The sequence below is a fragment of the Salmo salar genome, chromosome ssa02 (assembly GCF_905237065.1).
Source record: "Salmo salar chromosome ssa02, Ssal_v3.1, whole genome shotgun sequence".
Taxonomy (NCBI): Eukaryota; Metazoa; Chordata; class Actinopteri; order Salmoniformes; family Salmonidae; genus Salmo; species Salmo salar.
In genome coordinates, this window is record NC_059443.1 from 65,586,577 (window position 1) to 65,609,654 (window position 23,078).

Genomic DNA, 23,078 nt, shown 5'->3' on the forward strand with positions numbered 1-23,078 from the left:
TCATAATTACAGTTAGCCTATCAGGTTGCATGATCCTCGTAATGGTACGTGGAAAATACAACTAATGGGACGCAGAATTAAATGTATATCACACTCGCACAAATGCGACAAGTTATTTTTTTTGTATTTGCATTTCATTTCTTTCACTAGCTAATGTGAGTGAACTGCTGGCACTTTAGAACCCACTGAATGTCCATCTTCTGTTCGCTAACGTTAGCTTGAAACAATGTGTTTACCTTTCCACAACACACGGAGTGGAAAAGGGATTGGTCTGTGTGTTTACGTACAGCTGACAGTCGGCAAACTCAACATCACAACAAACAGGAGGGGCAGACACCGGGTAGCTACGTCCAATAACGATGTATTTATCTCCATGTCCGTTGATACAAACTCCGTACGTCTGTGTGTTGCAGCTCGAGAATTGGGATATTAGATTTATTTTGTATTAATTAAAAAAAATTAAATCAGGCCCCATTCATTTCTGCATACTTTTAACTGGGATCTCGTACCTGCGTACAAGGACAGAGAATTGCATAGTTGGTACTCAAAATGGATGCATGTTGGCAGGTCTGTATTAGGAGTATAATTCAGATATGCTGGACTGGAAGTTTCAGGTAGAATGACAAAAGGGTATTTGAGCTCTGTGGTTTAAGGGGTGGGCTACTTAGAGGGATTCCCTGCAACATGGGGTCTACAGGCTGTCTGAAGGGTAGAGACTCTGGGTCCTGTCTGTAGCGTGTGTGTGTACTCACTGGGATGCCCAGTACCATGGGGTCTACAGGCTGTATAAATGGTAGAGACTCTGGGTCCTGTCTGTAGTGCGTCTGTGTGTACTCACTGGGATGCCCTGCAACATGGGGTCTACAGGCTGTATAAAGGGTAGAGACTCTGGGTCCTGTCTGTAGTGCGTCTGTGTGTACTCACTGGGATGCCCAGTACCATGGGGTCTACAGGCTGTCTGAAGGGTAGAGACTCTGGGTCCTGTCTGTAAAGAGACTCTAGGGTGGGCATGAGGGCCTGGCGTAGCTCCTCTGGCTTAAAGACTGGAACAGAGATGGGGAGAAAAAGTTTTAATAGGTGTTTTTAATAAGTTTCATCCTAGACCAATTCCTTGTCCTGTCCCTAGTCCCTTTTTGGGGGAAGGAGAGAGATGGCTAGAGAGAGAGAGAGAAATGGCTAGATAAAGAGAGGGCGAGAGAGAGAGAGAGAGAGAGAGAGAGAGAGAGAGAGAGAGAGAGAGAGAGAGAGAGAGAGAGAGAGAGAGAGAGAGAGAGAGAGAGAGAGAGAGAGAGAGATGGCTAGCGAGAGAGAGATGGCCAGAATACAATTTTGATAAACTCCCATATCTACTGGGTGAAATACCAGTGTGCCATCACAGCAGCAAGATGTGTGACCTGTTGCCACAAGAAAAGGGCAACCAGTGAAGAACAAACACCATTATAAATACAACCTTTATTATTTATTTTCCCTTTTGTACTTTAACTATTTGCACATCGTTACAACACTGTATATAGACATATGTCATTTGAAATGTCTTTTTTCTTTGAGTGTAATGTTAATTTTGGATTGTTTATTATCAATTTCACGTGAGCGAGAGAGAAGAGAGAGAACTCACTTTTCCTCCGTGACTGAGAAGGGGATGAGGACACTGTGCCGTTGGCTCCTCCCCCCTCCTCCTCTTTGGGCTCATTCTTCATCTCCAGCTTCTTCTCCTCAGTCTCCATTGGCACCTGCTTCTCTTCTGGCTCCTCCTTCACTGACAGCGAACCAGAGTCCTCCTCAGTCTGCAAACAGGAAGTAAAGATAGGCGATTAATAAAGCTAGGGGAAATGCTTGCTAACAGTATAAACCATGTGATTCATAGCTTCTATTTCTATGATTCAACATTGTCTAATGACATGGATGGACTCCACATGACTTCTGGAGCTCAGCTTAACCAAACCTGAATGAATGAACAAACAAAAACACACCTCCATCTTGGGCTCGGTCTTGCCACTGGCCGACTCAAAGTCCCGCTGGTCCCTAAGCCGCAGCTCGGCCTTGGTCTCCTGGGCCGGCAGGTCAGGCAAAGCATGCTGGGAGTGCGAATGCAAGTCGCCGCTGGCGGCAGAAGCTGGGGTGGGCACCCTGTTATCCAGACTGGCACCTGTCTGAGAAAGCTGAAAAGAGAAGGAGAGAGCGCCAGAGTGAGAGGAAGAGCGAGAGAGAGAAAAAAGGAGTGTGAGCAAAAGAAAGAAAAAGGAAAAAGGAGGAATAATAAAAAGAGGGTCAAATGAGCATTTAGTGGAAAGCAAGTTCTTCACAATTTGTGAAAACAGTGAGTTTGGTTGACAGATGAGACATTCCATGGTTGTCATGCAGCTAGAACAAGATGGCATGGTCAAAGGAGGTCAAAAGGTCAACCAGAAAGGATTGAAGGTGAGAGGTTAAAAAGGGATGTCGTAGTTCAAGGTGGAAGGGCATGCCATGCGGTCTCAGGGCTCTCACCGGCGTGGTCGGGGGCTGCACTGTAGGAAGCTCCGGTTGGGGTTGGGACTGAGTCTGTGGCTGGAGGGGGGTATGTGGCTGGGGTTGAGGAGGCTGGGTCTGGGTCAGGTTTGGGCGGGGAGGGGTGTTGGAAGGACCAGGACCGTGGGTGGAAAGGGTGGGGGTTGAGCTGCGGCTGGAGGGCTTGGGGGGCTGCAGGTTAGTTGTGGGCCCCCCTGTGGAGGAAGAGGGTGGAGGAGTGGAGCGCAGGGGGGGCTGGGAGGGGAGCTGTAGGCCCAGGGGACCAAGTGCACTCATGGGGAGGTTAGCACTCTGCTGCTGCGGCGACTGCTGCTGTAGGGAGCGAGAGGAGGCACACACACACACACACACACACACACACACACACACACACACACACACACACACACACACACACACACACACAGAACAAGGATTACATACACATAAACCAACCACACACAGAGACTTGAGTTAAGGGTACCTCATGATAGTCAGTGTGTGAGTTGTGACGGTTACTGATTTTAGTGGGTAATTGAACCCATCCCCCCCTCCTCTCTATACCCCCATCCATCTCTCACCCTTGTGACAGTAGCCCAGGCCTTCCCTCCATCTAACCCTCCCTCCCTTTATCTCTCACCTGTGTGACAGCAGCCTGTGCTGGGGGCTGGCCTAGACCCAGGTTGTTAGCGTTCATGGCGCCGGAGGCAGAGGGGGGAAATGGGGTCTGAGGGGGATGGAATTGACTATTTTGATTGGCTGTCTGGCCCACCATGCTGCCGCCGCCGCCGTGGGCTCCCAGCATGCCCTGGGCCTGTGGCATCCGCGAGGGAGACAGACCCATCTGAGGAAGAGAGTGTTACCGTGGTAATAGGAGAACCAATCAATCAAATCCTAGATATACACAAACACAATGAAGCGTAAATAGGAGTATGCCAGCCTTAATGCTATAGTCCGGGGCCCCTAAAATACAGAATAATTTCAATATATCCCTTCAAGCCGATGTGAATACCAATTTAAAATCTGAATACAACCAGTTTGCCATTTCAATTAGTCACTGTGACGTCTCTTCCAGACAGCACCAACAGAGGGGTTGTCTATAACGGGAGAGATCATCAATTATCACTACGAGAGCTCTCGACAAGGCGGCGTCATCAGTGAGCAAGCGGCGCTCTGACTGACTCAAAGCGCTAGGAAAACTAAAATAAATGGCACGTTGTGTGCTGAAATGTGACCCCTGTAACTCCCGCATCCCACGCTTCGGTTTTTACTAAAGAACTGTCGCCATGATGCTGCTGAGCGTTAAGAGGGAATGCTGGGAGTACAAACTCTCCATCCCCATCTCTCCATCCTCCCCCTCTCTCTCACATCCCTTGTTCTCTCTCAGTCAGTCTTGGTACAACGGTAAACCATGCCAGCAGTGCTGTACTTTACTTCAGAGGGGTGGTGCTGCTGCATCATTTCAACCTAACAAAAGGCCCTAACTGACTGACTGACACTTCTCTCTTTGCCACTAAAAATACTCTCCAACATACGGTGAGTCATGGCTGGAGAGAACATTATGTCCTGCGTCCCAAATGGCACCCTATTCCCTACATAGGGCTCTGGTCAAAATTAGCGCACTATGTGAGGTGTTGACACCCTTAAATATCCTAGTGTGTGTGTGTGGTACTCACGGAGGGGACGGAGCCCATGTTGATCTGTGTGGGGTGGTTCATGGGGGAGGCGGCACGGGGCCCTAGAGGCTGCTGGGACATCTGGATGTTGGGCAGGGCCATGGGGCTGAACTGATTGAGCCCTGCAGAGGAGAGGTGGAGCACAACATCAGGCAAGACGCGCGCCCTCACCACGCACACGCGCGCCCTCACCACGCACACGCGCGCCCTCACCACGCTCACAGGGCATGACGCACAACACACCTGTAGAGATGCCAAGCGCATACATCAAATTGATCGACACGAATACGCAGATTCACACCACACACACAAATTGCCTTAAGTAAGAAAACCTAGGGTGGGGTTGGTACCTTGAACAATTTGCATGCGATTCATGATCTGATTTGGCACATTGGGCATAGACACAGGTCCATCTGAGGAAGCAGAGAAAGACAGCAGGATAAGGTAAGGGTTGGAGAAGAGCAGCAAACAAAGATGGCAGAAAAGCAACCCCCCAAAGTGTTCCAGAAAAGCCCTGGCTTTGGACTACTACTACCACCTCCAGAGTGTTAGGGTTTAGGGTTATGGCTTGATACTCACTCTGTGGCCTAACAGACTGCCCAGGGCCCAGGGTGTTGGGCTGCGGGAGACCTCCAGGCTGCTGTTGGGCTCCTGCAGCCGTCAGAGGCCCCTGGTTGATGATCTGTTTCTGGAGCCGAGACCTCCTCTTCTCCTCCAGCTCCTTCTGGATTTTATAGATCTTCTCTGCCAGGAAGTGGTAGTATTCATCCTGCAGGGGAGACAACAAATTAATGAATAAAATGGTTGGGTAATGTAGTTCAAAACAATCTAGCAGTCTAAAAACGACAAACTATTAGAATGCATAAAAACTAGTTTACCACCATTATGGCTCATCAACTTCAGTGCTCAAGTGTTGGTAAGAGCACAAACTGATAGAACAGATAAAAGCAGGACACTGAGGACTATTCAAGGGGCTTGTTTCTGGGGAATGTGAGCTGCGGACCCTGCTGTTGGCAGACTCATACATGTCCCTCTCCACCTTCCCAGCACGCACGTCGTACCCTAATGTCCCCCTCCACCTTCCCAGTGTGCGCGTTGTACCCTAATGTTGGCAGGCTCATACATGTCCCCCTCCACCTTCCCAGTGTGCGCGTTGTACCCTAATGTTGGCAGGCTCATACATGTCCCCCTCCACCTTCCCAGTGTGCGCGTTGTACCCTAATGTTGGCAGACTCATACATGTTCCCCTCCACCTTCCCAGTGTGCGCGTTGTACCCTAATGTTGGCAGACTCATACATGTTCCCCTCCACCTTCCCAGTGTGCGCGTTGTACCCTAATGTTGGCAGACTCATACATGTCCCCCTCCACCTTCCCAGTGTGCGTGTTGTACCCTAATGTTGGCAGACTCATACATGTTCCCCTCCACCTTCCCAGTGTGCGTGTTGTACCCTAATGTTGGCAGGCTCATACATGTTCCCCTCCACCTTCCCAGTGTGCGTGTTGTACCCTAATGTTGGCAGACTCATACATGTCCCCCTCCACCTTCCCAGTGCGCGTGTTGTACCCTAATGTTGGCAGACTCATACATGTTCCCCTCCACCTTCCCAGTGTGCGCGTTGTACCCTAATGTTGGCAGACTCATACATGTTCCCCTCCACTTTCCCAGTGTGCGCGTTGTACCCTAATGTTGGCAGGCTCATACATGTCCCCCTCCACCTTCCCAGTGTGCGTGTTGTACCCTAATGTTGGCAGACTCATACATGTTCCCCTCCACTTTCCCAGTGTGCGCGTTGTACCCTAATGTTGGCAGGCTCATACATGTCCCCCTCCACCTTCCCAGTGTGCGTGTTGTACCCTAATGTTGGCAGACTCATACAGTGCATTCAGAAAGTATTCAGACCCCTTGATTATATTATTTTTTCCCTCTACACACAATACCCCATAATGACAAAGCGAAAACAGGTTTATACATTTTTGCAAATTTATAAAAATTTTTTTACAGAAATTCCTTATTTACATAAGTATTCAGACCATTTGATATGAGACTCGAAATTGAGCTCACTTGCATTCTTTGGCCTGAATTCCAAGTGTCACACCCAGAGGAAACCTGGCACCATCCCTACGGTGAAGCATGGTGGTGGCAGGATCATGCTGTGGGGATGTTTTTAAGCAGCAGGGACTGGGAGACTAGTCAGGATCGAGGCAAAGATGAACGGAGCAAAGCATAAAAGGATCCTTGATGAAAACCTGCACCAGAGCACTCAGGACCTCAGACTGGGGTGAAGGTTCACCTTCTAACAGGACAACAACCCTAAGCAAACAGCCAAGACACTGCAGGAGTGGCTTAGGGACAAGTCTCTGAATGCCCTTGAGTGGCCCAGCCAGAGCCCGGACTTGAACCTGATCTCTGGAGACCTGAAAATAGCTGTAAAGCAACGCTCCCCATCCAACCTGACAGAGCTCAAGGGGCTCTGCAGAGAATTTTTTTTGAGAAACTCCAAATACAGGTGTGCCAAGCTTGTAGCGTCATACCCAAGAAGACTTGAGGCTGTAATCGCTGTCAAAGGTGCTTCAACAAAGTACTGAGTAAAGGGTCTGAATACTTATGTAAATGTGTTTTTTTATTATTTTTAATACATTTGCAAACATTTCTAAAAACCGTGTTTTTGCTTTGTCATTATGGGCTATTGTGTGTAGATAGATGAGGAAAAAAACAACTTAATCCATTTTAGAATAAGGCTGTAATGTAACAGAATGTGGAAAAAGTGAAGGGGTCTGAATACTTTCCGAATGCACTGTACCCCTCCACCTTCCTAGCTTGTGTGCATGTGTGTCGTACCCTGCTGTTGGCAGACTCGTACATGTCCCCCTCGACCTTCCTAGCGTATGCCACCAGGTTCTCCATCCGCCTATCCTTTAGAGCTGCCGGATCTGGGGTGGGGAAAATGGCTTGTACTCTGGACAGAGAGAAGTAGAGGGAGAGAGCAGAGGCATTGAATAAACAAACTAATGAACATGGGAAGGACTGAGTCTACTCTTTTCAAGTGATTCACTGCTTATGTCGCCTTAAGAACATGACTTTCTCATTACAGAGCTTCTGATATAAGTGGATGTCGGTGGTTGTGACTAGGAAGTTGTTTGTGTGGTGGGTGACAATAAATCTAAAGGCTCCCAGTGAGTCACAATTCAAAACCACTGCTTTGGAACTAAACCACAACTCAGAGACTTGTGTTTAGTATTCCATTGGGATAAGAGTATTTTAACGGTTTTCTATGGTCGTTTTCCCACTGCAGCCATCTGGACGTACAGTTTGTGGACGAGGTGGTTGCGGAGGTCCTGAGTGACGTGTTCATGCCAGGTCTTCCTGACTCCCGATGCTGAGAGGGGGGCGGCGGTGGGCAGGCTACCCCCCATGGAGCCAACACCTGATCCGTCGGACAACAGCTGACTGACAGGGGGAGGAGAGGGGGAGATTAGGACAAGGGAAAACATCTTACATAGGCCTGAACAAAAGCTCACGAGGAGTTCCAATTCAATTAAGTCTGGTGCTGTGTCAACAAGTCACTTCATATGGAAACCTGTGTGAGAGAATCTTCAATACAGCTAAATGTATTCACTTATTATCCATGATCGTGCTATACGCCTACTTTCATGTTTCAGTCCCTTGATCTATTTCTTCTCAGCTAAAGCAACAGTTTTTAGAATAACCACGTATTCATTCAATCAATCAATCAATCAATTCCTTGGCACAGCTCCTAGACATGATGTATGTTTGCTGAGACTCACTTGGCGTTGAGAGAGTCTGAGTGCAGGTTGGTCTGATCTGACGAGGCCACGCCCATCGCCCCGCCTCCCAGAGCCATCTGGTTACCTGGAGAAACAGAGACATGGCAAGTTAGAATCTGTATGTGTGTCTAGACGCAAGTTAAGATTGTATTACACACACACACACACACACACACACACACACACACACACACACACACACACACACACACACGTCTCATCAGACAAGACAGAAGCTCACACGCTTTAATGTTTACGCAGTTAAATAAAGTAGCAACTGTTACTAGACGGTTAACCAAACAATAAAACCTGTTGAGCAAGGACCAATGGAGACTGACCAAACTATGGTCTCTTAATCAAACACTTCTCCCAAACTGACACACCTGGGATCGTGCTCATTAGGCAGCAAACAGAAAATTGATTGAAACAGGGAGGGACCACCTGAACTGGTCCAATAAGAAACACTAATTCCCATTCCAAAACATTTCCAAATGTCTTCTGTGGAGTGTCCTAATGAACACAGCCCTGCTACACAAAAACCACTCTTTACCTAGTGCATTGATGGGTCTCATTCGCTGTGGATGCTGCCCCTGTGTAGCGTTCTGTCCCCCTGGGGGGGTCTGACCGGGGGTGGGGGTCTGGTTGCTGTACGGCAGGCCCAGGGCGGCATAGGCCCTCTGCATGGAAGAGGGGTCGATGGGGGTGGGGGTGTTGAGGGAGGGAGCACCAGAGACCACAGAGGCCAGGGAGTTCTGGAGGGCAGCGTTGGGGGAACTCAGCAAGGCTGGAGGGGGGAGAGAGATTCTAGTTAACATTGATTTTGATTGATTTGACTATGATAAACATATGCTGTTAGCTATAGTGTGTTCTCTCTACTACCGCATGGCAAGCGGTACCGGAGTGCCAAGTCTAGGACAAAAAGGCTTCTCAACAGTTTTTACCCCCAAGCCATAAGACTCCTGAACAGGTAACCAAATGGTTTTCCGGACTATTTGCATTGTGTGCCCTCCCCCTGCTACTTTCTGTTTATCTTATATGCATAGTCACTTTAACTATACATTCATGTACATACTACCTCAATTGGCCCGACCAACTTGTGCTCCCACACATTGGCTAACCGGGCTATCTGCATTGTGACCCACCACCCGCCAACCCCTCTTTTTACGCTACTGCTACTCTCTGTTCATCATATATGCATAGTCACTTTAACCATACCCACATGTACATACTACCTCAATAAGCCTGACTAACCGGTGTCTGTATATAGCCTTGCTACTCTTATTTTCAAATGTCTTCTTACTGTCGTTTTATTTCTTTACTTACCTACACACACACACACACACACACCACACACACACCTTTTTTCCCCCCGCACTATTGGTTAGAGCCTGTAAGTAAGCATTTCACTGTAAGGTCTACACCTGTTGTATTCGGCGCACGTGACAATCAATCTTACTTAAACTTTGATTTGATAGTCCTATACAATGTAATCAAACACAAACATACACACGATCATGTAGGCACACCTTGATGTATACACACAATCAGCGCACACACACACACACAAAGCTTTCATAACTTGATTGATATTTATTCTTGGAACTTTACTTGCCATGAGATAGCCGTGTGAAACAGCAGATATGGTTCTAATCTTAGTGGTTTAACCACATTGTGACACATAAGAGCTGTAGAAATTCCTTCATGGGGTATTACATGTGTAAACTCTGCATATTAAATAGAGTTCAGCCAACATACTACTCTATGTCTGCTTCCCAAATGGCAGCCTATTCCCTATAGTGCACTATGGGCCCTGGTCTATGTAGGAATAGGGTGCAATTTGGGACGCATCATAAAAATATAAAAAAATCAGAGGAGAACGAACTGAAATGCTGCTTGCTATTTACACTGGCAGGAGTAAAGTCAGTGGTGCCATTGTGCTTTCCAGCATGTGAATCAGGCAGAGAGAAACAAACTCTCTAAAGAACAGAGTGATGAAAGATGCTGAGCAGAGGGAGAGAGAATGAGCAAGCAGAGAATGAGAGAGAAAGGAGTAAAAGAGCAAAGGGAAAAAAACAAGAAAGCAGAGTAAGGCAAAGAGATGGAGAGAGAGGGAGCAATTAACAGAGTGAGAGAACAAGAAAGGAGAAAGTCATCTGGGGGGTTTAAATGAATCATCAGTCCACCAGCCAATCGCTCAGCAGGACAGCCACACACCCTCCATGCCTCGTCCCCCTCCTCCTCTCCTCTCCCTCCTGCATCTCGGATTACAAGCCCAGCAGGAGTCCACTCTTGCTCATCAAGCTGTTCACAACCAGCCCTGTGGAACGCTAGCCTGGTCCCAGATCTGATTGTGCGGTCTTGCCTAGATCTACGGTCATTGGCAAGACAGCACAAACATATCTAAGACCAGGCTGGAGGAACACAAGGCTAGTATATAAATATCCTACAGGTGGTGGTGTCTTATGGATGATGCAGTACTCATTGAGTAGGATGAGGTGGTCTATAGTCACTGATCTGAGTTCAGTTTTTCACCCTAATGGTTGATATATGGGGAGTCAGTAAACTGATCCTAGATCCGTGTGTGGGTACTACTCACGTTGCTGGTTCTTCTTGTCACTGGCGTTCTTTAGCGGCAGGCAGACAGGACAGTCGTGCCGCGTACAGTTCTTCCAGTGTGAGATGATCTGTCTGGATGACGCACAGTGAGCCACTACAGAGGGGAAAGGAAGAGCAGAGGGAACACAGCGTTACACCACCTGTAACACAGGTTTAATGTCAAATGCACAAGTACAGTGAAATTCCTCTCAAGCACTAAACCCAACAATGCAGTAATCAATAACAATGTAACACAAAAAATAACAAGGTAGAACAAAATGCTACAAAAGTATGTGGACACCTGCTCATCGAACATCTTATTCAAAAGTTATGGGCATTAATATGTAGTTGGTTCCCCCTTTGCTTCCATTAACAGCCTCCACTATAGTGGAAAGCCTTCCCAGAAGATGTTGGAACACTGCAGTGGGGACTCAATTAATCCACAACAGCATTAGTGAAGTCGGGGACTGATTTTGGGCGATTTGGCCAGGCTTGCAGTCGGCTTTCCAATTCATCCCAAAGGTGTTCGATGGGGTTGAGGTCAGGGCTCTATGCAGGCTAGTCAAGTTCTTCCACACGGAACTCGACAAACCATTTCTGTATGGACCTCGATTTGTGCACGGGGACAATGTCATGCTGAAAGAGGGAAAGGCCTTCCCCAAACTGTTGCCACAAAGTTGGAAGCACAGAATCGTCTAGAATGTCATTGTATGCTGTAGCGTTAAGATTTCCCTTCACTGCAACTAAGGGGCCTAGACCGAACAATGAAAAACAGCCCCAGAACATTATTTCTCCTCTACCAAACTTTAGTTGGCACTATGCATTCTGGCAGGTAGCGTTCTCCTGGCATTTGACAAACCCAGATTTGTCTGTCGGACTGCCAGATGGTGAAGTGTGATTCATCACGCCAGAGAACGTGTTTCCACTGCTCCAGAGTCCAATGGTGGCAAGCTTTATACCACTTCAGCCAACACTTGGCACTGGGCATGGTGATCTTAGGCTTGTGTTCGGCTGCTCGGCCATGGAAACCCATTTCATGAAGCTCCCGATGAGCAGTTCTTGTGCTGACGTTGCTTCCAGAGGCAGTTTGGAACTCGGTAGTGAGTGTTGCAACCAAGGACAGACAATTTTTACGCGCTACGCGTTTCAGCACTTGGCGGTCCTGTTCTGTGAGCTTGTGTGGCCTAGCACTAACGCTGAGCTGTTGTTGCTCCTAGACTTTTCCACTTCACAGCACTTAGTTGACCGGGGCAGCTCTAGCAGGGCAGAAATTGGACGAACTGACTTGATGGAAAGGTGGCACCCTATGACGGTGCCACGTTGAAAGACACAGCTCTTCAGTACGGGTCATTACACTGCCAATGTTAGTCTATGAAGATCGCATGACTGTGTGCTCGGTTTTATACGTCTGTTAACAACAGGTGTGATTGAAATAGCAGAATCCGCTAATACGAAGGGGTGTCCGCATACTTTTGACCATGTAGTGTAAGTAAGCTATATACAGGGTCAGTTTCAATATCATATTTACAATGTGCATGGAATCTGGAGTGATAGCAGTAGGTATAGAGGTCACTAGGCATCAGGATATTTTTTTTTTTTTTTACCAGGTATGTTGATTGAACATATTCTCATTTACAGCAACAACCTGGGGAATAGTTTCAGGGGAGAGGAGGGGGATGAATGAGCCAATTGTAAGCTGAGGATGATTAGGTGGCCATGATGGTATGAGGGCCAGACTAGGAATTTAGCCAGGACACCGGGGTTAACACCCCTACTCCTACGATAAGTGCAACGGGATCTTGAATGACCTCAGAGAGAGTCAGGACACCCGTTTAACGTCCCATCCGAAAGACGGCACCCTACACAGGGCAGTGTCCCCAATCACTGCCCTGGGGCATTGGTATATTTTTTAGACCAGAGGAAAGACTGCCTCCTACTGGCCCTCCAACACCACTTCCAGCAGCATCTGGTCTCCCATCCAGGGACTGACCAGGACTAACCCTGCTTAGCTTCAGAAGCAAGACAGCAGTGGGATGCAGGGTGGTATGCTGCTGACAGTAGCAGCAGCATATATGATGATTATACGCGAGTGTGTGCTTGTGTACATTTTTGAGAATGACAAATATGAATTTTTAACAAAGTCTGCTGCCTCAGTTTGTATGATGGCAATTTGCATATACTCCAAAATGTTATGAAGAGTGATCAGATGAGTTGCAATTAATTGCAAAGTCCCTCTTTGCCATGCAAATTAACTGAACCCCAAATAAACATTTCCATTGCATTTCAGCCCTGCCACAAAACGACCAGCTGACATCATGTCAGTGATTCTCTCGTTAACACAGGTGTGAGTGTTGACGAGGACAAGGCTGGAGATCACTGTCATGCTGATTGAGTTCGAATAACAGACTGGAAGCTTCAAAAGGAGGGTGGTGCATGGAATCATTGTTCTTCCTCTGTCAACCACGGTTTCCTGCAAGGAAACACGTGTCGTCATCATTGCTTTGCACAAAAAGGGCTTCACAGGCAAGTATATTGCTGCCAGTAAGATTGCACCTAAATCAATCATTTATCGGATCATCAATAACTTCAAGGAGAGCGGTTCAATTGTTGTGAAGAAGGCTTCAGGGCGCCCAAGAAAGTCCAGCAAGCGCCAGGACTGTCTCCTAAAGTTGATTCAGCTGCGGGATTGGGGCACCACCAGTACAGAGCTTGCTCAGGAATGGCAGCAGGCAGGTGTGAGTGCATCTGCACGCACTGTGAGGCGAAGACTTTTGGAGGATGGCCTGGTGTCAAGAAGGGCAGCAAAGAAGGCACTTCTCTCCAGGAAAAACATGAGGGACAGACTGATATTCTGCAAAAGGTACAGGGATAGGACTGCTGAGGACTGGGGTAAAGTCATTTTCTCTGATGAATCCCCTTTCCGATTGTTTGGGGCGTCTGGAAAAAAGCTTGTCCGGAGAAGACAAGGTGAACGCTACCATCAGTCCTGTGTTATGCAAACAGTAAAGCATCCTGAGACCATTCATGTGTGGGGTTGCTTCTCAGCCAAGGGAGTGTGCTCACTCACAATTTTGCCTACGAACACAGCCATGAATAAAGAATGGTACCAACACATCCTCCGAGAGCAACTTCTCCCAACCATCCAGGAACACTTTGGTGACGAACAATGCCTTTTCCAGCATGGTGGAGCACCTTGCCATAAGGCAAAAGTGATAACCAAGTGGCTCAGGGAACAAAACATCGATATTTTGGGTCCATGGCCAGGAAACTCCCCAGACCTTAATCCCATTGAGAACTTGTGGTCAATCCTCAAGAGGCGGGTGGGACAAACAAAACCCCACAAATTCTGACAAACTCCAGCATTGATTATGCAAGAACGGGCTGCCATCAGTCAGGATGTGGCCCAGAAGTTAATTGACAGCATGCCAGGGCGGATTGCAGAGGTCTTGAAAAAGGGTCAACACTGCAAATATTGTCAAAAGCCTTTGACACTTATGAAATGCTTGTAATTATACTTCAGTATTCCATAGTAACATCTGACAAAAATATCTAAAGACACTGAGGCAGCAGACTTTGTGAAAATTAATATTTGTATCATTCTCAAAACTTTCGGCAACAACTGTAGAGTCAGTATAAATGTGTGAGCATGTTATGTGTGTGAGCAAATAGAATGTATGGGTTGGATTGTCAGTGTGTGTATATAGAGTTTTAGTCCTGTGATCATACATGGAAACGGTGCCCCCCAAAAAATCCTGAAAACATGTAAGAGTCAACCCAGATAGTCCGTGTAGCCATTTTGTTAGCTATTTAGAAGCTGTTCAGGAGTCTGTTGGTGTCAGACCTGATGCATCAGTACCGGAAGCAGAGAGAACAGTCTATGGCTTGTATGGCTGGAATCTAGGGCTGTCTCCGAAAAAAAAAGAAATTTTTAAACGTGTATTTATCCATATACAGTGCATTCGGGAAGTATTCAGAAGTTACAGCATTATTTTAAAAATGATAAAATATAATTTTTCCCCTCAATCTACACACAATACCCCATAATGACAAAGCAAACTGATTTTTTAGAAATGGATAAAGAAATAAAATAACTGATATATTACATTTACATAAGTATTCAGACCCTTTACTCAGTACTTTGTGAAAGCACCTGTGGCAGTGATTAAAGCCTTGAGTCTTGGGTATGACGGTCATGTGTCTTTTACTGATGAGTGACTACTGTCTGACCACTCTACCATAAAGGCCTGATTGGTGGAGTGCTGCAGAGATGGTTGTCCTTCTGGAAGGTTCTCCCATCTCCACAGAGGAACTCTGGAGCTCTGTTAAGAGTGAGCATTGAGTCGTTGGTCACATCCCTGACCAAGGCACTTCTCCCCTGATTGCTTAGTTTGAATGGGCAGCCAGCTCTAGGAAGAGTCTTGGTGGTTCCTCTTTCATTGAAGAATGATGAAGGCCACTATGTTCTTGGGGACCTTCAATGGCACAAATGTTTTGGTACCCTTCCCCAGATCTGTGCCTTGACACAATCCTGTCTCTGAGCTCTACAGACAATTCCTTCGACCTCATGGTTTGGTTTTTGCTATGAAATGCACTGTCAACTGTGGGACCTTATATAGATAGGTGTGTGCCTTTCCAACTCATGTTCAATCAATTGAATTTGCCACAAGCCTCGAACCCTTAATGACTTGGAGAAGATCTGCAAAGAGGAGTGGGACAAAATCCCTCCTGAGATGTGTGCAAACCTGGTGGCCAACTACAAGAAACGTCTGACCTCTGTGATTGCCAACAAGGGTTTTGCCACCAAGTACTAAGTCATATCTTGCAGAGGGGTCAAATACTTATTTCCCCCATTAAAATGCAAATCATTTTATAACATTTTTGACATGCGTTTTTCTGGATTTTTTTGTTGTTATTCTGTCTCTCACTGTTTAAATAAACCTACCATTGAAAATTATAGACGGATCATTTCTTTGTAAGTGGGCAAACGTACAAAATCAGCAGGGGATCAAATACTTTTTTCCCCCACTGTATGAAAGCTGGTGGTTCCTTTTAACATGAGTCTTCAATATTCCCAGGTAAGAAGTTTTAGGTTGTAGTTATTATAGGAATTCTAGGACTATTTCTCTCTATACGATTTGTATTTCATGTACCTTTGACTATTGGATGTTCTTATAGGCACTTTAGTATTGCCAGTGTAATAGTATAGGTTCCGTCCCTCTCCTCGCTCCTACCTGGGTTCGAACCAGGAACACATCGACAACAGCCACCCTCGAAGCAGTGTTACCCATGCAGAGCAAGGGGAACAACTACTCCAAGTCTCAGAGCGAGTGACGTTTGAAACGCTATTAGCGCGCACCGCGCTAATTAGTTAGCCATTTCACATCGGTTACACCAGCCTAATCTCGGGAGTTGATGGGCTTGAAGTCATAAACAGCGCAATGCTTAAAGCATTGCGAAGAGCTGCTGGCAAACGCACGAAAGTGCTGTTTGAATGAATGCTTACGAGCCTGCTGGTGCCTACCATCGTTCAGTCAGACTGCTCTATCAAATCATAGACTTAATTATAACAATAACACACAGAAATACGAGCCTTTGGTCATTAAAATGGTCGAATCCGGAAACTATAATTTAGAAAACAAAACGTTTTTTTCTTTCAGTGAAATACGGAACCGTTCCGTATTTTATCTAACGGATGGCATCCCTGAGTCTAAATATTGCTGTTACATTGTACAACCTTCAATGTTATGTCATAATTATACTTCACACAGTTCGCAATGAGCCAGGTGGCCCAAACTGCTGCATATATCCTGACTGCTTGCACGGAACGCAAAAGACAATTTCCCTAGTTATAAGAAATTCATGTTAGCAGGCAATATTAACTAAATATGCAGGTTTAAAAATATATACTTGTGTATTGATTTTAAAGAAAGGCATTGATGTTAATGGTTAGGTACATTGGTGCAACGACAGTGCTTTTTTCGCAAATGCGCTTGTTAAATCATCACCCGTTTGTCGAAGTAGGCTGTGATTCAATGAGAAATTAACAGGCACCGCATCGATTACATTTACATTTACGTCATTTAGCAGACGCTCTTCTCCAGAGCGACTTACAAATTGGTGCATTCACCTTATGATATCCAGTGGAACAACCACTTTACAAAATCTATATATTTTTTGGGGGGGAGGGGGGGGTAGAAGGATTACTTAATCCTATCCCAGGTATTCCTTAAAGAGGTGGGGTTTCAGGTGTCTCCGGAAGGTGGTGATTGACTCCGCTGTCCTGGCGTCGTGAGGGAGCTTGTTCCACCATTGGGGTGCCAGATTATATGCAACGCAGGACACGCTAGATAAACTAGTAATATCATCAACCATGTGTAGTTAACTAGTGATTATGTTAAGATTGATTGTTTTTTATATGATAAGTTTAATGCTAGCTAGCAACTTATCTTGGCTTCTAGCTGCCCTCGCGTAAAAGGTAGTCAGCCTGCCATGCAGGCTCCTCGTGGAGTGCAATGTAAGGCAGGTGGTTAGACTAGTAACCGGAAGGTTTCAAAAACAAATCCCCAAGCTGACAAGGTAAAAATCTGTCGTTCTGCCCCAGAACAAGGCAGTTAACCCACCGTTCCTAGGCCGTCATTGTAAATAAGAATGTGTTCTTAACTGACTGGCCTAGTTAGTTAAAAGGTGTTAAAAAAAACATTTTTACCAACCAAAAACAAATAAAAAAATAGCCGCGTCCAAAAAGACCAATTACCGATTGTTATGAAACCTTGAAATCGGCCCTAATTAATTGGCCATTCCGATTAATCAGTCGACCTCTAATCAACATAAATTTTTTCATTCAATGTCACATATTTAATGGTTTCCCATTTCATTTACATTTGTTACATGTAATCTTTTGGTTCAACCTTAACCTGTTAGGGCTAGGGGGCAGTATTGACACGGCTGGATAAAAAAAACATACCCGATTTAATCTGGTTACCACTCCTACCCAGTAACTAGAATATGCATATACTTATTACATATGGATAGAAAACACCCTCAATTTTCTAAAACTGTTTGAATGGTGTCTGTGAGTATAACAGAACTCATTTGGCAGGCAAAACCCTGAGACATTTTCTGACAGGAAGTGGATACCTGATGTGTTGTATTACCTTTAAACCTATCCCATTGAAAAACACAGGGGCTGAGGAATATTTTGGCACTTCCTATTGCTTCCACTAGATGTCACCAGCCTTTACAAAGTGTTTTGAGTCTTCTGGAGGGAGATCTGACCGAACAAGAGCCATGGAACGATGATGGCCCATTAGACACCTGGCGCGAGTTCATGTTGGGTACCCTCGTTCCAATACGTTATAAAAGAGTATGCATTCGTCCACCTTGAATATTATTCATGTTCTGGTTAAAAAAGGCCCTAATGATTTATGCTATACAACGTTTGACATGTTTGAACGAACGGAAATATATTTTTTCCCCTCGTTCATGACGAGAAGTCCGGCTGGCTTAGATCATGTGCTAACAAGACGGAGATTTTTGGACATAAATGATGAGCTTTTTTGAACAAAACTACATTCGTTATGGACCTGTGATACCTGGAAGTGACATCTGATGAAGAGAATCAAAGGTAATGGATTATTTACATAGTATTTTCGATTTTAGATCTCCCCAACATGACGTCTAGTCTGTATCGCAACGCGTATTTTTCTGGGCGCAGTGCTCAGATTATTGCAAAGTGTGATTTCCCAGTAAGGTTATTTTTAAATCTGGCAAGTTGATTGCGTTCAAGAGATGTAAATCTATAATTCTTTAAATGACAATATAATATTTTACCAATGTTTTCTAATTTTAATTATTTAATTAGTGGTGCTGACTTGACTGCCGGTTATTGGAGGGAAACGATTTCCTCAACATCAATGCCATAGTAAAACGCTGTTTTTGGATATAAATATGAACTTGATAGAACTAAAAATGCATGCATTGTCTAACATAATGTCCTAGGAGTGTCATCTGATGGAGATTGTAAAAGGTTAGTGCATCATTTTAGCTGGTTTTATGGTTTTGGTGACCCTGTCTTTGAATTGACAAAACATTACACACAACTCTTGTAAATGTACTGTCCTAACATACTCTAAATTTATGCTTTCGCCGTAAAACCTTTTTGAAATCGTAAAACGTGGTTAGATTAAGGAGATGTTTATCTTTCAAAGGGTGTAAAATAGTTGTATGTTTGAAAAATTTGAATTTTGACATTTATTTGGATTCAAATTTGCCGCTCTTGAAATGCACCTGCTGTTGATGGAGTGCACCACGGGTGGCACGCTAGCGTCCCACCTAGCCCATAGAGGTTAATGCATAATAAGCATCAACGGGGGAACATTTTAGGTGTACGCTAATAAGTTGTAGAAAGAATATATCAATTCATAAAACTTGTTCATAAGAGAGAAAATTGTTCATAAGAAGGGCCTGAGATCAAAGTAAATATTCAGACCACTAGGGGGTCAATGTTTTTAGATAGGATATCCAGTAAGCTGCTCTTTGTAGTAGTTGGATCTCAATGGTTACCTCCTCTCCTTGGTAGAGCAACATGCTCAATGCCTGTGTATTTGAGGGAGGAGATTGGATGGTTAGCTTCAACAAAGTGAGCTGCTACTGGATAGTCAATGTTCTTACACCTGATTGAGCTGCGGTGTTCAGCTATGCGGTGCTGTAATTGTCTTTTCGTTTTGTCCTACATAGGCTTCTCCACATGAGAATATGTAAAAATAGCCTACATAAAAAGCCAACAAATAAAATCATTGCAGCACACAGGTAGAAAATATGATAAAAATAAAAATCCTATAAAACCACATTGGCTACGCATAGCTTGTCTGCAAGGAACTTCAAACATTGTATCAACTATTAACATGTTCTGGAAGAAGCTTGAGCTAGCAAACTTGCATAAAATACTCTGGGCCCTCAGAGTTTCCGTCCCAGTGAACTCCGGACAGACACAGCTGTAGGCTATTTGCGCAAGAGATAAGAAGTAATCAGGTATGGATTTTTTATGAAGTTTCTACCGGATCAGAGCATGACATTTTTTCCCCCCTTTCATTCGGAGTGGTTATCGAAAGGAAGAGCTGGAAAGATTTTTCAATTAGGCTACGTTGAGGAACTATTGTCAGGACACGGATCCTGTAGAGGTTAATGATGCAAACTAAAAGATAAAAAGCGGCGGCAACAAGGAAAGCAGCCTCTGGGTGCAAGTTTTCCTGCTGGTTTATAGCCTCGCATAGTTTGTTAAGTTCCAGCTTGTTATTTTTATTGTTCTGAGGTGGAATGTATACAACAGTCACGATAACAGCAGAGAATATTGCAATTAAGAATTCTGTTGGTATCAAAGCCGTGGTCGGCAGTCATCCATCTTATTATCAAGTGGCCAGTAGAATGGAGGGGGGCAGTTTTCCCTTCACCTTAATCGCGCAAATACTCCCCCTCTCGTCTCTAACGCCGACGTTTTCACTTGGATACCCCGAAAATTGGGTCAGAATTACAGAGAGAGAGTCCAGGGCAGATGAGTCGAACTTGAAGCCGGATTTGGCTCTTAACTGCCGATCTGATGTTCAAAAGTTATTGTCGGTTATAAGAAATGATAGCGGATACATTGTGAAAATAAAGTACAAATAAATGCCAAGATAATCACAAATTAGCCAAGTTGGATTAGAGCTCGCAACCTGGAGGCCACACAGTACGGCACCATCTTTGTGTATTCAGTGAGCAACTACAGACGGTAAACCAAAGAGCACAAGGAACACACCACTGGCTCCCAAAACAAAAAGCAACAACCAATATTTATATAACCCCAGACTTTCATATTCTACATTGACCAGGAAGAGGAGCATATATTATCTCTGACATGAGTACAAAATGCACTTTAAGAGAGCAAGAGTGTATTAGTGCCAACAGCATCCAGGCCTTCCAAAGCAACACAGAGAGCAGCAAGGCCTCAAACAATAAGTCTTGGCTTGTTATAACGCAGAGGCAGAACGAGAAATTGAGAAACCAGAGACTCCCCAAAGGCCTGGTTATCATACCAGCGATCTCACAGGGATATTTCAGACTGGGAAGAGTCTACTGCATTTGGCCTTGAGAGGCAGAAGAAGAAAACCACAACCAAAACAACGTGTTCTTTTTGGTTCTGGAATCTGTACCTGCCAGATTGGGTTTCTCCTGGCAGTGTTGGCTAACTGGCTAATATAGAGTCCCAGGGCCCTGTTCAACAGAATAAGAAAAGAATTATTGGGCAAATTCAGGACTTCGTCATTGGCCTCATTAGGGAGAGAACAAGAAACAACAAAACATGTTTCTCCTGGTTTTGTAGCAGACATATTGGGTTCCCTCTATTCTCCAGAGCAGAGATCCCAAATTGGCTAACAGAGAGCCCTGGATCCTGTCAGTAGGGCACACAGTAGCAAAACATTTTGCAATGGTAAACTAGAATCTGGCAATTATTATTGGACAAATTCAAGTAGTTCCTCCACATTTCAGAATGTTTTAAAACGTTTTTTTTGCCCAACTGAAGATGACCCCGACTGATGTGCCTGCTGCTGCTGCCACTAGCCCTGGGCAAGCCCTGGGCAAGCCCTGCAGCAGGAGAAGAGGGAGTCTAGAACTAAAGGCAACTATACATGAAAGTGACAGCTAAGTGAATGAATTGCTCGAAGCGGTGTAGAGAAGTATGAATACATAACTATTTGGGAATACACCAACATGGCAAGACTGTTTGAGCATTAATAATAAAACCCCCAAATATATCTCAAATTGAATTTCTTATTACAGATTCAATACACAACCCCTATCATAATAAGAGCTTAGCAACAGTTTGCTTAGATTCTGTGTAGAATTCTCAAAACAAGCCAATCCAAGCACCAGAATCACCTAAGAAAATACAATTCTATTTACTTTAGATCTGAGAAAAAGGAACAATTACTCTGAAGAGGAACGTTCGTGCTGATTATTTGGGTGGCGGGTAGCCGAAGGAAATGAGCTGGCAGAGACACGAAAAACCAACGACTTGGCATGTACAAGTGTTTGGCTTCATATGACACTTCAACCAGACAGCATACCAGGCCAGACATAAATGAGAGGGAGGCTGGAGGGGAATTTTCCATTAAAGCCACGAAAGAGAAAATAAAACTAGAGAATGAAGGGAAAGAAAGAGAAAGGATTGAGAGGGAAAGAGAAAAGGGGAGAGAGTGGGAAAGTAGCATTCGAGGTGTAGAACTGGAAATCCCCAGTGGCGTGACCAGATTAGGCAAAGATGCGTGGTGTGACCGTTATGGAGTGAAGGAGAGCGTCTGGCCTTCTGTGTTACTAGGAGCACCTTGGAGAGAAGTCAGACAGGACGAGTGGAGGGAGGGAGGAGTGATGGAGACAGGGGGAGAGAGAAACCCTGGCCTCAACGACCCAGCCACGGTGTTACTCCACACCGAGGATGTGTCCCCACCCTCCATTAGCCACAGTGCCAGACCCCTCCCCACCCTCCATTAGCCACAGTGCCAGCCCCCCCCCCAGTACTGACCCTGGCAGGACTTGCCGGCCTGGCAGTGGGTCATGTGGTTGAGGACATTCTTCATGGTGCGGCAGTGTGGCAGGGCGCAGGCCCGCACCTCCCCATTGGCTTGCTCGCGCCGCTGGCACTTGTGGGCGTGGAGCAGAAGCACCAGCTGCTGTTGGATCAGTTTGCGCTTCTCTGGGTCGGCCGTGGGGCCAGAGATGGAGACACTGCCGGGCACGGGGACCATGCCCACCGAGGGCACCTGCTGCCCGGGCTGCTGCTGGGACTGGGGAGGGGTGGAGGAAAGAGGGAGGATATGTTTGAGAACATCTACCTCATCAAAATAATTGCACCTAACTACAGTGACATCAGATGGTCCCAGGATCAATGCAAAGCCTTGACATTTGCACATAACATACAGAGAGAACAGGAAACACTCTTGAAAAAAAGTTGTGCACTATATAGGGAATAGGTTGCCAGACTAGGTGTGTGGACAGGAGGACTCACCAGGTTTGGCACGCTGGTGACGGCGGTAAGGGGTGCTGCCTTGTTCTGAAGCTGCTGGGGGTTCACCCCCTGCCCTGGCCCCCCCTGGCTGTACTGACCACCAAACGGACTGCCACCGTTACTGCCCAGGCCCAACTGAAAAATGAGAGAGGGGAAGGAAAGAAAGGGAGAGGGGAGAAAATGTCAGGAAGCATTTCAAAACACCGTCCATGCTAATAACTAAGTCGCTCTGGATAAGAACTTCAGCTAAATGACCAAAATGTAAAATGTATCAAGTGTCAATTCCATTTCAACAAGCCAAGCACACAAACCCAAATCTCAAAACATGGAAAATGCTCCCAGCATCAATTTGTCTTCTCCAATTCTGCACCAATTTGTCAACAAGCAGCTCTACCAGTGAGGTCCATGCCAGTCACAGCTCGTACATGGTGCCATTATAGCTCTGCCAACTTGGTCCCACCACAACCCTGCTAGTGCCAACACAGCTCAGCCA

At 45.6% G+C, this 23,078-nt stretch overlaps 1 protein-coding gene across 4 annotated transcripts in view; it reads right to left on the reverse strand.

Annotated features, from left to right (window-relative positions):
* Positions 1–23,078, reverse strand: part of LOC106590442 (CREB-binding protein-like) — a 72,527-nt gene that overhangs the window by 16,306 nt on the left and 33,143 nt on the right. The window contains exons 3-17 of one of the 4 annotated variants that reach the window (XM_014181503.2): positions 22,586–22,720; positions 22,103–22,364; positions 10,547–10,660; positions 8,501–8,734; positions 7,951–8,035; positions 7,472–7,612; positions 7,004–7,121; positions 4,743–4,932; positions 4,514–4,576; positions 4,164–4,285; positions 3,128–3,331; positions 2,488–2,817; positions 1,971–2,159; positions 1,616–1,784; positions 925–1,043 (exon numbers count right to left, since the gene is read on the reverse strand). In XM_014181503.2, the coding sequence (XP_014036978.2) occupies positions 925–1,043; positions 1,616–1,784; positions 1,971–2,159; positions 2,488–2,817; positions 3,128–3,331; positions 4,164–4,285; positions 4,514–4,576; positions 4,743–4,932; positions 7,004–7,121; positions 7,472–7,612; positions 7,951–8,035; positions 8,501–8,734; positions 10,547–10,660; positions 22,103–22,364; positions 22,586–22,720 (2,475 nt within the window). Of the gene's footprint in view, positions 1–924; positions 1,044–1,615; positions 1,785–1,970; positions 2,160–2,487; positions 2,821–3,127; positions 3,332–4,163; positions 4,286–4,513; positions 4,577–4,742; positions 4,933–7,003; positions 7,122–7,471; positions 7,613–7,950; positions 8,036–8,500; positions 8,735–10,546; positions 10,661–22,102; positions 22,365–22,585; positions 22,721–23,078 lie in introns of all 4 variants that reach the window. The other 3 variants (XM_014181493.2, XM_014181510.2, XM_014181517.2) reach the window with 3 other exon arrangements.